This window comes from Cydia splendana, chromosome Z (assembly GCF_910591565.1).
Source record: "Cydia splendana chromosome Z, ilCydSple1.2, whole genome shotgun sequence".
NCBI lineage: Eukaryota > Metazoa > Arthropoda > Insecta > Lepidoptera > Tortricidae > Cydia > Cydia splendana.
The window spans coordinates 29,704,535-29,719,842 of NC_085987.1; the positions used below are offsets into that span (position 1 = coordinate 29,704,535).

Below are 15,308 nucleotides of genomic sequence, written 5' to 3' on the forward strand. Positions count from 1 at the left end.
AATGTTATGAATGACACGGCTATTTAGGTCGGGGCATAGTATTTGCTTTATAGTAATAATAGTACAGATTACGAGTAGAAACGTCAGTTACCTCCCTCGAATGTTTCGAATTTTTGTAGGTAGTTTATTGCACAACCTCATGCAATGAGTGACAGCTGTCAGCTATACAAATCAGTTTCTATCGATCGACACGTAAAAATTACATTCGAATAGTAGGTAGGTGGTGCAGGTATTACCTATACATACTTTTAATTCACACTAATTATCTACGCTGCGACATCAATGACATTCTGACAACAAAGGTTTATTACGTAGTTGTTTAGTATTGAAGTAAAATTATAATAGGGACAAATACTTAAGAATAGGGTCAACTATTTTTACTATCACTATTTCGTCATCAGGCTTCGACGTGACCATAGGAAATATCCCTTAATACTATCAAATATCAGTGCTCAACATGTACATATATTGTGCGTACATTTGATGACATGATTAAAGGTCTATCTTTAGCTTTGATTAAAAAAAGGTCGAGAGGCAGGCGTCGCGACGCGACACTCGCGGAATGAGTCCAGTGACCTACTCCTGGCCTGCATGTATTCCGACCGCTCCCCGTGCGCTACCTAGCGTTCTACTCGTGCCAACCACTCTGACTGGGGCCTCGAGATCCGTAACATGCGTAAACGGAGATCACGCCTATAGTGGTTTCTTTAAGTCGAATCATCGAAGGCGTTCAGTAAGCAATGGGAATACAGCGCCTGAATTCAGACCTCTATTCATGAAAATGCAACTTCGAGTTCACACACGAAGTGCTCAGATGATATTGAATACGTACTTGTATGTGTTTTTCGTTACATTGCGGTATTTAGTTGATCGACTCAATTCATTGTAGTTACTCTGTAGTTAGCATAATGTATCGAATCGAATACCTAATTGCATGTAAGTTTTCGCGCCGTGGAAATGAAGCTTACGGAACAATAGCAATTGTGCCCTCCTAAGCTAAAAAGCGGTATTTGCATTAAATTTTCATGGAAAATACGTCCTTTTAGCTTAGGAGGGCAGATTTTTAGAGCTCCGTAATAAACTTTGTTCACGGAGCTCCTAGGCTTCACTTCGGTCTTGCAAATTAGTTCAATGCGTTTTTCAGAGACTATACGACTATTTAGACTAACGTAGATGCTTAAAATTTGGAACAGTTATAGCAATTACCACCACTAACACTGTGAATGAATCAAAACTGCTTATTTCGAATGGGACATCGAGTTTCAAAGTCTGCTCGGTAGCTGCCTAGTAATACTAAATGACCAAGTACCTATATACTATAGTTCTATATTTAGTAGAGCCTATAATCGGGTAAACTTATCGGCTCGGGCTGGTGAAGTAAAAAAAAAACATCTGATAATACGACTTTTACGAGTAGCTCTCAACTTACACTTAAGTTTTATAAAAATGGCACAGTGTAAGTGCTTTTATATAATTGTAAAAGTAGACAAATATTTTGGTTGATAAAATCCATATGTCTATATGTAAATAAGATGGTACCTAATATGCAAATAAATATATAGCTAATTTTAGTCCCGGAGTTAGACTTTTTACCCCGGATAACCTCCGCCAGGGAGGTAAAACAAGGGGCGGTAACTTGTAGGTAGCTGTTATGAACTTCACGTGGACAAAGTCACGCACATGTAAAAGTAAGTGTGTAAATGTAAAAGTTATTGTGTAGGTAAATGTAAAAGAAAATTCGTACCTATTTTTTTAGCGTTCTATGAATACTTGAATACTATGCATTTAAACTAGATGATAAACACATTGATTCGCTTGTGCTAAATCCATATCAATACCAAAGATCGAGACAATTCGTTAACCAGATTGAATATTAATGAAAATACTAATTGCAAGTGAGTAGCAGTGAGCACTAACACATTATTTCAATTACTTTCATATAATCTTGTACACATTTACGACTATTAATGATGATCCCACAAAATACAAAGAAACTCATTGTTAAGTTTTATGGGACTATGTGTCAAATTTACCCATAATATACTCATTAATGTATTATGTATGTCTATTACTAATGTGTATGTATGTGTGTATGTATGTTCTATTATTAATATGTGTATTAATGTAACACAATTTCAAAATTTATTCAAATTGTAAACATGTGAAAATAAAGTCGTAATCTGTTACAAATATTATGTTTTTCACATCACCTACATATTCGGAAAAGGGCTTTTTCTTCCCCGCTAGGAGGAATCAAAGTGTGTTCTGTATTGTATATACATTCAAAATTAAATATTTTAAATCAGATATTTTAGAAAAAATCTGAAATATAAGTGACACGGAGACTAAGGAGAGTAAGTATAATTTGTTACCATATTAATAAACAAAATCTCGTACTTCGGTTATATTTAAGTAATTTTTTTAACATTTGAAGTGTTTGCTGCTGTCTTAGAAAAAAAATTGTGAGCAACGGTAGGTACCTATACTTAGGTATATTTCTAGGTAAAATGTCGGTCCTTGAATTCTAAGAACCCTTATTACGTATTTGTTGCACCGATCTCATAGAACAATACCGCGCATCATACAATGACCAAAAACTTTATTGAATTGAGTTTTACTAGATTAGTAGACACTTGACAGGTAATTAGGTACCTACTAATTTAGAATAAAAAGTAACCTAAAATTAAAACTACCTACAAAACTAAAACTAATACCTAAAAAAAATATAGAACTACCTACAAAACTAAAACTAAACCTAAAACCTAAACCTACCTATTTTTTTTTAGGTTTAGTTTTAGTTTTGTAGGTACCTACTTAAATCAAAGGTTACGGATTAAAAAAATTCAAATAACAAAATGAGTAACAGTACCTATTTTGATTCACATAGGTACTCAATTTTATGATTTTAAATAACTTTGATAATTTTCTAAACATTTTCTTAATGACAATAGATACGATATTTAGATAAACATAATACATATCCATACTATGTATACTATACTATACTTTCAAAACTATGGGTTAAGCCTAAATACAAAACGTAGTATGAAATTTTACCTATGAAATTATTAAAATACAAGATCATGTATAAGAATAGTATTGAGGGTAGATTCGGAAATATCTCAAAATAATCTTACATAATAATGATACGTAGGTAATGCAAATTCCCTGAATAACTGGTGTTTTCATAAACCCGTCCGTACGAGTACGCTTTATCCGTAAATATTACAAAAACTATACATATAATTTATTTTTCACTGTTAGCTTACCCATCTAACTACTTAAATGCAGGTCTACCTCCAATTTTACCCTCTTATCGAGAAACAAATTTTGATAACGTAGATACGCGAGTGTAAAATCGCACAGCAAGCGAGGATAAGGAAGCGATCGGCATAGTCCGAGAAAATCGATGTCGGCACCCCTCATAGTTTGCATGGCCCTCGTGTCCGGCCGATAGCGGCGCACACTGCGTCCTACCCCCACGAAAAAGCAAAGTGACCACCACCAAACAGCCGCTCTGTCTACTTTTCTCAGCGTTTGGCGTTTTAACTTACTGTAGACGAATGCTTATAGCAGTGTGCAACGTCCGAATTTGGAACGAACGCTGCAGAGACGGTGGTTCGATGTGTTTAGAAAAAATTGAAGGAACCGCGCCTGTGAGCCTCCCCGCTCCCTCCCCTCAGCCGTCCACGATGCAAAATTTTCAGTGCCCTGCGCGGGACTCGGTCACTGCGATGCTATATGATTATTTTATGGGTTTCGCTCGGAACGATTTTTTATATTAATCCTGTACTTACTACCTTTACGTGACTACTGTTAATAGATAATGTAGATATGTAATAAAATGAATTTCTTCAAGTATTAATAATTAACACCTGTTTAGGAAAGGCATGTACAGAAATAATAAAGTTGGTTAAGTATGTTGTTCATGGTTATTGGGACGTTGACTTAGGATTTAACGGCGTTATATATAAACGCGCTACAGGCCTCAATTAGCTAATAATTGTCTTAATTTATTATTTTGGCTTATGTATTTGTAAGAAAGGGAAAAAATATACATTAACTAACAATTGAGGCTTGTAAAATTTTATGAATAAGGGGATAAGGTAAACGTCCCAATAGTTAACACTTTTACACGGAAGATCAAGCGTTTCATTATAAAAGTACCAAATTATCATTATTTTGTATATACGAAAGTGAAAGTATATGAAACGATTTTATCCGAATCGTTTAAGATCTGTAAAAATTTAAACATTTGAATGATTTTTAAAGTATTAACTTTTTCCGCAACCCTTAACTTTGTACCAATGTATTATGACGAATTATTTTATTTTATTCCTTATATTCGAATACGATAACGCGAGACCACGGTTTCAGAAATAAATATAGTTAGATACTTTCTGGCTGAGAACAAACCACTCACGTAGTCACGTCTAACTCAGGGGGGCGATTTTTGAATTTCGATCGCTCGATTTTGTCACTCGAAAATCGGTGGAAAACGGCGAAATGCTAATTTTTGAAATACGAGCGATCGAAATTTGGAATCTGGAGTGATATTGACCACTCGATTTCAATTCTATTAGTAGAATTTAAATGCCTAGTAGTGGAGATATTATTGGACGAAATACTCGAAATCGAGCGAATCGAAATTCAAAAATCGGCCCCCTGGTCTTTGGATGTGATCAACATAATTTTATAAAAAACCTAATAGTTTACACACTAATCTGTCTAAATGTCGAATGTAGATAACATATATGGTACATAAACTACATCACAAGTGTCATTTATTGTAGTCTTCTTATTTTTGCAATAAGCCGTTGAAAAGCCAACCATTGGGACAGTGACGAAGACGGGTATATATCTACCTTAATTCACTAATTAACTATATTATGAGTTTAATTTCCTATGAATTGACATGTAGGTAAAACCTTCAACTTAAAACGTAGCTAATTACATATATGTATTATATTATAGATATATGAATACGAATAACTATAGATCTATAAAAGGTTACAAGTGATACAACAATGTTATATTACGAGGTATGTATCATGTTCTAAAAATAACTTTGCCTAAGATCATGCAGCCGTGCACATTTTTTAATTGATTTAGCTACCTATTCATTCATGTATTGGTAGAAAGAAAGCTCGTGTAACGTAACAAAATTTAAGTGTTATATTTTGCATTCATTAAAATAAAACATTAGTTCATACATTTAGATTTAGATACATTACTTTTTTCAAGCCAAATATACAAAAAAATATTTAAATTGCCAGGTGTGGTGATTAATTGTTCCAAACATAAATAAACACATGTTTCATAATGCCCTAGATGCGTTTTAAGATGGAAACTAAATAAATACCTAAGATAACTTTTCCGACACTTATAAATATTGCTCAGTGATTAGTAATGGTTAAGATTCATAATCGTTTTATTTTACTTTATATTTTATTTTAAAATAAAATGAAAATTATGTACATATGTACAAACTAGACTTTAAATTTCTAAATTTTCGTCGCAGGGCTCTGTCCGCCCGCATTGTAAGGGTGGGTGCTATCGCTATCCTACTCGGACGCAGCATCACCGGACATTTCGACCGGGCATTTCAATTTTGAGAAAGAGTAGGACCAGCCGCGTCCCCCGCACTCCGTGCCCCCGTGTGTGCCGTCTCACTCGCTCCAAGGACACACAAAAGGACGAAGGAGCGATAACTTCATCACAGCGTGGCGCTCTCACTCGCACGCACGCCTTGGTGGGGGACGACGTTGCGAATTGTTATTGAAGTCATGCCCCCGAAGGCGACTTCGGGAAGGCTGTCAGTTGCTACTAAACGTCCGCTCGCAACGTTCGTACCCAGGTGACCCGTGTGGCCTCCGCTCTAAGTGTCGGCAGCTTATGCACTACAAACTATATCGTCACGCATCTCCGGGTTTCAAACAAGTGCCAATTGTTATCTGTTTGTTAACTTTGTGATAAAACATTTAAGACTTTGTGAACTCTTCCTTACGTGCTAATAAATAATTTTAGACAAACTTTAATATATAACAAAACAAGTGCTACAAAGTAAAGTGTTATCGGAGTGCTGCAGTCGTGAATTCGGACCGCTCGGTTGACAGTTTGTTTTGCCGGCGCCGAGCCAGGCGAGTGTTTACGCCGCGCACGTGGTGCGCCGCCCGCCCGCGCGCGGAAATGCCGCGAAAAACTTTCTTCGACAACATCGCCGTAGTATAAGTCGAGTTGAGACGAGGGGTGACGGGCCGCGACCATGACTTTTACCTGTAGCGCCTGATTGATGCAGTGCGGACTTCATGTACGTCGAGACGAAGACTGTTGCTTTTTTATTATTTTTTTTTCGTTGGAGGAGACGGTGCTCTCCGCTGGGTTGATGATTTAAATGGCTAACAGCAGCGCAGTGTCGTCGACCTTACCGTCGAGGGATTATCATTGTGAAGTTTGTGACCTTTACCTGGACACTGTTGATTCTTTAAAGGTACATGTACAATACCACAAAGAAAATTTATATGCGAAGTGGAGTACGCAAAACTCACAAAATGATAGTGAAAACAACAACGGTACAAAAGTGAAGAACGAGACGACCGTGTCGGCTCCAGCCGACTCGAGCGACAATATGATCACGAAGCCGAGTCCGGAGTTCCAGCAGCGCGCCACGCCGGAGACCTCGGCGCAGTTCCCTCACCCAGCGACACCCCAGAGCTACCACAGCGCACCTTCGCCCTACCAAAACCCGGATCAGACCAATTTTTCACCGGGGCCACAGTTCGGTAACAACTACTCACATTCTGGGTTTCCTCAAGGCCAACATCCTGATCAAATAAATTGGGAACAGTCACAATATAACCAAGATTACCATAAACCTAATCGCTTCCACCCATACAACATGCAAGAAAGGGTTTCGCAAGTGTCATCTTCGAGTCCGCTGTATGGGCAGCCACTAAATCAGCCGACGCCGTCGCCGTCCCCGAACCAGTGCGATAAATGTGGCTTTGTGTGCGACTCCGCGGTGCAGCTCAACGAACACTGCAACTCTGCTCACGCGGGTTCTAGTGCTACCGCCTCCTCCGCTTCCATGCCTTTTCAACAATTTCCACCGAAACAGTATAACAATTCCGGCTACCAGAACGATAACACAAAGATTAAAGAAGAACATGAAGAGTCGTCTGATATACTGGATTTGGATTCTCAAAAAGTTGTTTATCAAGGAAATGAAGGTGAGCAACCTAATTCTTCTTATGATCAAACTGCCCCTCAAGGGCGTGAAGTGAATCCACGTACTGTACCTATGATGCCATGGGAAACACAAAAGCTGTACAGCAATCCACAACTTAATGGGGACGTTTCTTTATTTAAAGATCAGAAAATGTTTGGTGATAAAACTTACGCAGCTGACACTAAAATGTTTCATCAAGAACAAAAATTCCCTTATGTGCAAGACAAATTTCTTGCTGTTCATCACGACCAAAAGCCATTTATGCACGTTGAGCAAAAAATATACCCCGGTGTTCAAATGCCGCCACTGACCGATTATTCTGGGACCGTGGCTTCTTCCAATCCTGATATGAAACCTCCGTATCGACCATATGACTCACCTACGGCGCCGCAAATAACAAGCACACAACCGACAAACCCAGCATCCTCGGCCATGCCCTCTATGGGTGGAAAAGGAGCCAACTGGAAATCGAATGAAGCACGGAGACCCAAAACCTACAACTGTACTGCTTGCAACAAATGGTTTACAAGCTCGGGTCATTTGAAACGACACTACAATACCACATTACATAAAAATGCAGTAAGATCTTCTGGTCAGCCTGACCCAGCTACTATGCCGATCTCAAATCATCACCACCCGAGCCGCGAAACGTTACAAGCGCGTGCCGCGCAACAGGCCGCCGACTCCAACACGCAGAGCCCCGTCCCCTCCGAAGACGGGCGCAGCGTGGACGACGCTGCGCTGCAGTCACCGTACGCTTCGCAAAGCTTCGACCGGTCTCATCGTGTCGCCTCAATGCAGTCCAAGTCGCCGTACACGCATCTTCAACAGGGTAATTTAGATAATAATTTCAGTAATAATCCATTAGCCAATCACCCTTTACAGCATCAGGCCGGTTCTCATCCGCTCAACATAGGTAGTCAACTGCCTGGCATAGGTAATCCGGCAGACAATAATCATCAGGGTACCAAGGGAGTCCCTATTACTACATCAGGGAATCCCCCAAACGGGGAAGCAGGTCCCTCTGTTTCTCAAAATCACCATATGAGGGGCCTGCTATCAGTGTCAACCAGCAATATTTCAACTCCAGCTCTAACTCAGACTACGCCGGCGCTTACACCGCACACGCTGCCGCCGTTCAGTCATTTGGGTGTCAACCCGTACAACCCGAGGTCTACGGATCCTTTGGGGGGTTCGGTTCCGGACCCCACGCACACCCCATTATATTTGGGTCAGAATTTTCAGCAGACTATAGCGCCGAATTACCCAAACGGGATGGCCCCCCACGTTATGGATATGGCTATCAACAACCTGCCTATAGCCAATCCAGCTACTTTTGGTGAATCGTCACCTGAAACAGCTGAAGTAATGGAACACGACGCATCGAACCAATCTGCCAGCGTGCGATTGCCGAGCTTCGCACAGCTGCAGACGCAGCGGTTCGGCGTGTACGTTTCCAACTATATAACATCGCCTAACGTGGGGGGTCAAGTTATTGCTGATGAGTCTTCCGCCGGTTACATTATTGTGGATCCGGTTCACGCTCCCTTGCAATATACGAATATCGAAATCGGTGGACAGAGTATGGATTATGAATATAGTTTAGCGCCCCGACCAGTTAAAGAAGTCGTTTCTTATAATCCAGATAATTTAAAGATATATCCATACGGGTACGCGGTAGGAGGGAAAACGATAAAACGTGAAGACGATTTTATGCGTACAGACTCAAGTGAGCTTCAAATATTAAAAATAGAGGATATCATGGATTACGCAAATAAAGAAAACTATAGTACGCAAATGAAATCACCAGCTAGTCCTGAGAGCGCAAAAGCTGAGAATGAAAGCCGAAGTTCTCCATTAATTTCTTCAACGGTTCCTAATACTCCACTGTCGGAGAGGAACCAGCTGAAGAAGAGCGCGCCCGTTACGGTGCACAAATGCTACGAGTGCGACAAGTTGTTCAACAAGGCCTGCTATCTGACGCAGCACAATAAGACTTTCCACTCGGGAGCCAAGCCCTTCAAGTGCGACCGCTGCGGCAAGCGCTTCTCGGACGATGTCTCTTATGATTGCCACTACATGAAGCACACAGACAATAAACCGTTCAAGTGCAACGAGTGCCCTAAATCCTTTAACCATAAAACTGATCTGCGCCGGCACATGTGCCTGCACTCCGGCTGCAAGCCCTTTGCTTGCGATCACTGTGGTAAAGGGTTTATAAGAAAGGATCACATGATAAAGCACTTTGACACTCATATTAAGAAAAACTTGCGCACCTCTTCCTCGCCATCGTCTTCAACATCACCATCGTGAATGACCTGCGTAGTTTTCACATCGTCCCCGTCAAGGACAAAGTAAAGTTGTCGTGTAGACATATCATTTGAAATTTACAAAGTAGCAACTTTGCAATATAGTTAAACTTTTGAAGTAGGGTCGTAGGTTATTAACGTTAGATCGGACCGTTTCGTTGTTCGTGCCGTGGCGATGATTATGCGCCGCCCGGGCCCCGGGCAGCGCTGCGGCCCGCGGGCCGCGTCGCGGGGGCAAACATCCAGTTCGCTGGCTCACTTTTTTGTTGTTCATTCAACCTAACCTTGTTTTCGGTGCAAGGTGACTTTACATGCCTGGGCGTCTGAGCTCTTAAACATGTAATTATATGACGGAATATTATTCCGCGCTAATAATTTAGCAGACCCGTAACCATATCAATTTTATACATATGAACATCGACAAAATATCAAAGTTATTAGAAAATTTTTCATTATTCTATGAGCGGACAATTTATATACTATATTCATTATACATTGTTTTACTAAGTATATACATATTATGCTACTTCGACGTTTCTTGGTTGTCATGTTAATAAGAACGTACATCGCGTTTTGTACACAAGTTAAAATATTTTTTTTTGTAAATATTTTGGGACTTATTTGCCAGACATTTTATGATCATAGACTTATTAATTATAAGAGATGACTTTCTTTTGTTTAAGTTTTAAAAATAAACGTGTAACCAAACATGGCATTATTAAGTAGAACATTATCAACATCCACAAGTCAATAAAGATCACAATCCAGTGAGTGCGTAGCGCATGCGAGGCGCGCGGCGCGTCGCGTCGTGCTGCATGCGACCTCCGCATCGTTCTTGTTCTAGCTAGTTATACATTTTGTAATATTGACTTGTAGAAATATTTTCCGGTGCTTCCTATTATTATTTTTCTGTTAAAATTTGTTTAAATGTTAAGCTAGTTAACTACTTTGTTTAAATTTCGGAATGTTTTACGTAAAACAAATTTATGTCCGATTTAAGTTACCAATTTGTTATTTGAACGAATTTAGTTTACAAACATTCCTGTTTCGTTAGTGGTAGGAAAGTAGTCTTCCTGAACGTTGCCAAATTATTACCGCCAACTGTCTGTTGCGAAACGATTTAATTTTTATAAGTTCTAGCTTAATAAGATCTAATGAAATTCTCTAGCAATAATTTAACTAATAATAATGTAAATGTTTTTTTGTATAGTATTAAATAAAATTATCGCGAGTATCGGTATATGTACTTAAATTAAAAGAAAATCAAATGAAATCTTTGTACATAATTATGAGAAAACTGTTTGGTTAATCAACAAATTAGAACATATCAAGGCCGACATGTGCGGATGAGTCAAAGTACCTCGCTTGTCGACCCTTTTATTGCGCAGCGCGCCCTCGCCCTTTGCATTGCAGAGGCGCGCGGCGCGCGGCACCGTGCGGCACCGTGCGACATCCCGGCGCCGGCCCGTGCCGGCCCGCCTCGCCCATCGGGGTACGTTGACACATTCGCTTTTCAATCCATATCATTGGTCTATTAGCAGATTTAGCACCTACAAAATATTTGTTTACCTTCGACTAATTGTGCAATATGAACATTACGATGGAATTAATTTTGATAATGTTTGTATTTGAATGTTGATTATATTGCAGAAGTATTTTTATACAAATAGAATAGCACTTACAATATTAATCTACCTCATCAGTGACTATATCTATTGAAGAGCCGATATAATCATAATTAACTATACATTGTTGTTTCGTTCCATAGAAAAAGCAATAACTGTTCATCATACAATTTTGGACCCAGTTGGCCTACCTCCTAGATACGAATAAATTTTTAACATATTTTGTACAATATAGTAGTTAAGTGGTGACTATACCTAACTCTAATGCGGCAGTCGCTTGTGTCCGTTTCCGGTTCCGGTGTCGGACGAGAAACGCGACACCCGACGTGGCGCGACGGGCGCTCGCGCTAAGGTAGTGTATGTATACCAAGTACCTACACAAAGTACTAAATTTGTAAACATACGTACAAACTGTTTTAAGCAGAATAAACAATAAAGTATAAGTTAATATTGTTGAGAAAAAATTTGTATAACAGAAGTTTTCTTCGTAGCAATAATAAAACAAAATAAAACAATTATGAAACTTAACTACCTCATGTAACGAGTAATAGGATTAAAGTGGCGGTGTTGTGAGGGCACTGTGTCGGCCTGCCGCTGCCGCCGCTCGCCGCTGAAACCGATTACCTCAACTTGCCTTCCGTTATTGTACACTGTAGTAAATGTTAGCAGCACAGGCGAGCGCGGCGGCGCGGCGGCGTACGCCGCAACGTGTGTCCGCGACCAGATAAATATATATTTTAGTAGACGTGGTTATCTTTCATACCGTTTAAAGCACACACATAGAAATAACAGTTTAATTTTCACTAATGTAAATATTAAATAACGATAAATTTGTTATTTATCATATTCTATTATCGTATCCATCGATAGACTTATTTTGAAATAAGTTTAACGTAGTGATTACAAGTTTATAACAATAGTTCATAAGTGTAATGGAGAGACGTAAGTTTTATGTGATGATTATGTTTGTGTATAACGATTAATTTAAATATCAGTTACCAGGTGATTTCTGTTACATTGAGTTGAGTAAAATTGGGAAAGTTATATACGGTAAGATGTTGTTTTCTTTGAATTGTTCCCTTGTCCAATCATGTCGATACGTCTGTAGCAGAGACAGATAAGGAGTGATGTTGAATTGGTTTTTTATTCAAAGGAAATTTGTTTACAATAAGCGTAGCGCAAATTTTACTGGTGTCGCTAGGTGAGGGTCAGCCGTTCGTAGCCAGAGGCCCTCGTTCCGCCGCCCGCAGCCGCGCGCGGTTGCCGCACGCTGATCGTTGCCTAGACACTTTATAGACCTAAGTTTTACTATAGCTACCTTAGATTAAGGCGACAGATCTGTTAACACCGCTATGGCGAAAGTATACTTCAATATCACTGCTTTGCGTTACGATTTGTTCATCAGTTCGTACTCAAATAACGATTGCTAAAATATAGTATTTACTTACCATTCTACATTAAATATGTGATACTTGCCTAGGTAGCATATATTAAGTATTACGTGAGTTAAGTATGTACTGAGAACAAATCCCATAGAATTTATTATGCGAAAATGTTGTATGTTTCCCGCTCCGCGATTTGTTCTAATTTTTAGGTATCGCAGTGAGAGTTGAGCATCAAGTATAGGAACCATTTTTCATTCGAGACAAATGTGTCCGACGACAAGACACTATGACCCTCAAGTCTCGCAGCGCTACCGGTACTGTGTTTATTGTTTTGTATTTATAATTTTATATTCCCACGACCCGGAGTCTACTGTACCTGAGGACTTGCTCTCTCAAGTATGTATTGTATAGTAACCCTATAATACCTATTCGTTACCTGTAGCTTTAGTGGTTGTTTCAGATCTGTCAGTAAATATAAATTTAATGTGAAATTGTTGTTTTATTTATATATACCTTGCTGCTATTTGCGAATGCACTGCTCTGCATACTATCATATTATGGACCAATCTCAACAGAGGCGGGAGTCGCTCACTACGAGTCTTAACAGCTAACACTAACAGATCAAGTACATTTACTGGTCAAATATAGCACGTAGTTTAGCAACAACAGGCCCCAAATATATGTGCCTACAGGATGTTTAGTCCTAGTGGGACAGTGAGGGAAAATCAAACAAAATTTTCTGAAAAAATTTAATTTTTTAATGCAGTTTTTGGTTTCGTGATTCCGTAGAACAAATTAAAGTAACTCAATTTCTGATTATCCTCACACTGCCGCACTCGGAAAACAGTCTTTATTATATATTCATATAGGTTTCCTGATAACACCACAAAAAATCTTAAAAATATAGTTACTTTCGAAAACTTAGATCTTGGGTACCTACGAGTACAATGTACGTCGACGTCAAAGATATGTTTACATTTTTTGCCTTATTGCAAAGGAGTAAGGGGCAAAAGTGTAAACATATCTTTGACGTCGACTGTACTTTATTAAAGACTGTAGTAAGCTTCATATAGATAGTGATGGCCAATGATTCTGGAGAAGTGAGCAGGATCAACTCTGCGCATTCAGTAAATTTTATACCGCATTATTGGTGACGTAAACGTATATTTTAATTAAATTTGTCCTTACCATTTTACCAATATAATTCAAAACAGGAAAAGTATGATTGACATGATTTTTTTTAATTAAATTACGATGGTGACCGATCCATTAACATTGACTAAATGTGTAGGGTTGGTCCTGCTGACGTCTCATGAATCAACCTGTAAGTATTATTGGACCACAACTTTGTTATCATACAAATATGTAAAGATGTGTTCTGGAACCCGAAGTAGCCAAATAGGCTACTTCGGCTGTCACTATCTATTTGATCCAGACTACTAATTAATACTCTTTAAGTTTACGTCAAATCTTTGTATAATAAAAATCAACACAAAAAGAATAATATGCATCACCATTCGGATACTTCCGAAAATGACGTAATTTATGAAAGCCCCTAGGTAGAACGTAAGGGGCTATTCATAAATTACGTCATTTCAAATTAGGGGGGGGGGGGGGTCTGGACATCGGATGATGGTAGCATGACGTAGGAGGAAACGGGGTCATTCGAAGCATGATTTTTGGATGATTTTAGGGGGGGGGGGGGTCGAAAATCGTCAAAAATCGATGACGTAATTTATGGACAGCCCCCTACCTAATTAAATAGGTACGTCAATAGAATGGCTATCGGCACGAAAGAATCGGCAATCTATAGATGTTCAAGCAAATCTTGTCAGTAGAAAAAGGCGCGAAATTCAAATTTTCTATGAGACTATATCCCTTCGCGCCTACATTTTTCAAATTTGCCGCATTTTTCTACTGACAAGATCTGCTTGACCAAGTATATCTACTATATGGAGGACCCTGAATCTCGAGAAGGCCGGAAACTGAAGTAAGTACCTATAATGTAAAGAGTGAGTATTCTACCAACGTACAAATACAGAAAATAAAAATAATTATGACCAAATAACATCTTGCATGTCAATCCTACGATATTCTATGTCCTAGTACAGTCAAATCAAATTTCTATGAATCATTCTAAATGCTGTAAAATTAAGATTTTCAAGCAGCAGATTCCTTGATTAATCTGATAGGTAATCCTAAAAACCATTAAAACTTTCGTTGCGAGAATTAGTCCCATGTCACATACTAATTGCATATCGGGCCGAAACGACTCCATGACGCAGCGAACGTGCAGAATGTAGCATTTGTAAAAACCGAAATGTGGTACAAAATGAAAAGAAATATAAGTATTGTACATAAAACAATAATAAGTACAGGATTTCTAAGTTGTGCTTCTTAGAAAAGTTATATAACCACGCCGGCTGTTCACCCTAACAAAAGATTTCAACGCGGCATCGGAATTCAGGACCAAAGGCGGACAGTTGGGATTTAACATATTAGAACTTAGAAGCTTGCATATGATAGCGGGTGGCATTCCATATTTATAAATTGATTGCAATTAGATTTTATTTAGACATCATTAGCATTAGGGTGGTTCAGGAATGTAAGGAAAAAAAATGTATTTTATTCTCGCTCCACAAGTATTTTCTCGTCCAATGTTTACAAAAATAATATACCGGGTGTGGCCTGTAATATGAGCAAAAAATAAAACTGTAGGCTGTACTCCTCATACTGACCAACATTGGTTCAGCGACTTTTA

At 38.9% G+C, this 15,308-nt stretch overlaps 1 protein-coding gene across 1 annotated transcript; it reads left to right on the top strand.

Annotated features, from left to right (window-relative positions):
- Window positions 1-5,516: 5,516 nt before the first annotated feature.
- LOC134804601 (uncharacterized) lies at window positions 5,517-10,346 on the top strand. Its single transcript, XM_063777709.1, has one exon. The coding sequence runs from the start codon at window positions 6,395-6,397 to the stop codon at window positions 9,539-9,541; it is 3,147 nt and encodes a 1,048-aa protein (XP_063633779.1). The 5' UTR covers window positions 5,517-6,394; the 3' UTR covers window positions 9,542-10,346.
- Window positions 10,347-15,308: the final 4,962 nt, after the last annotated feature.

Bases quoted from the DNA above. Each gene is read 5' to 3' on its own strand.
- LOC134804601 (XM_063777709.1), top strand. From the start codon at position 6,395: ATGGCTAACAGCAGCGCAGTGTCGTCGACCTTACCGTCGAGGGATTAT.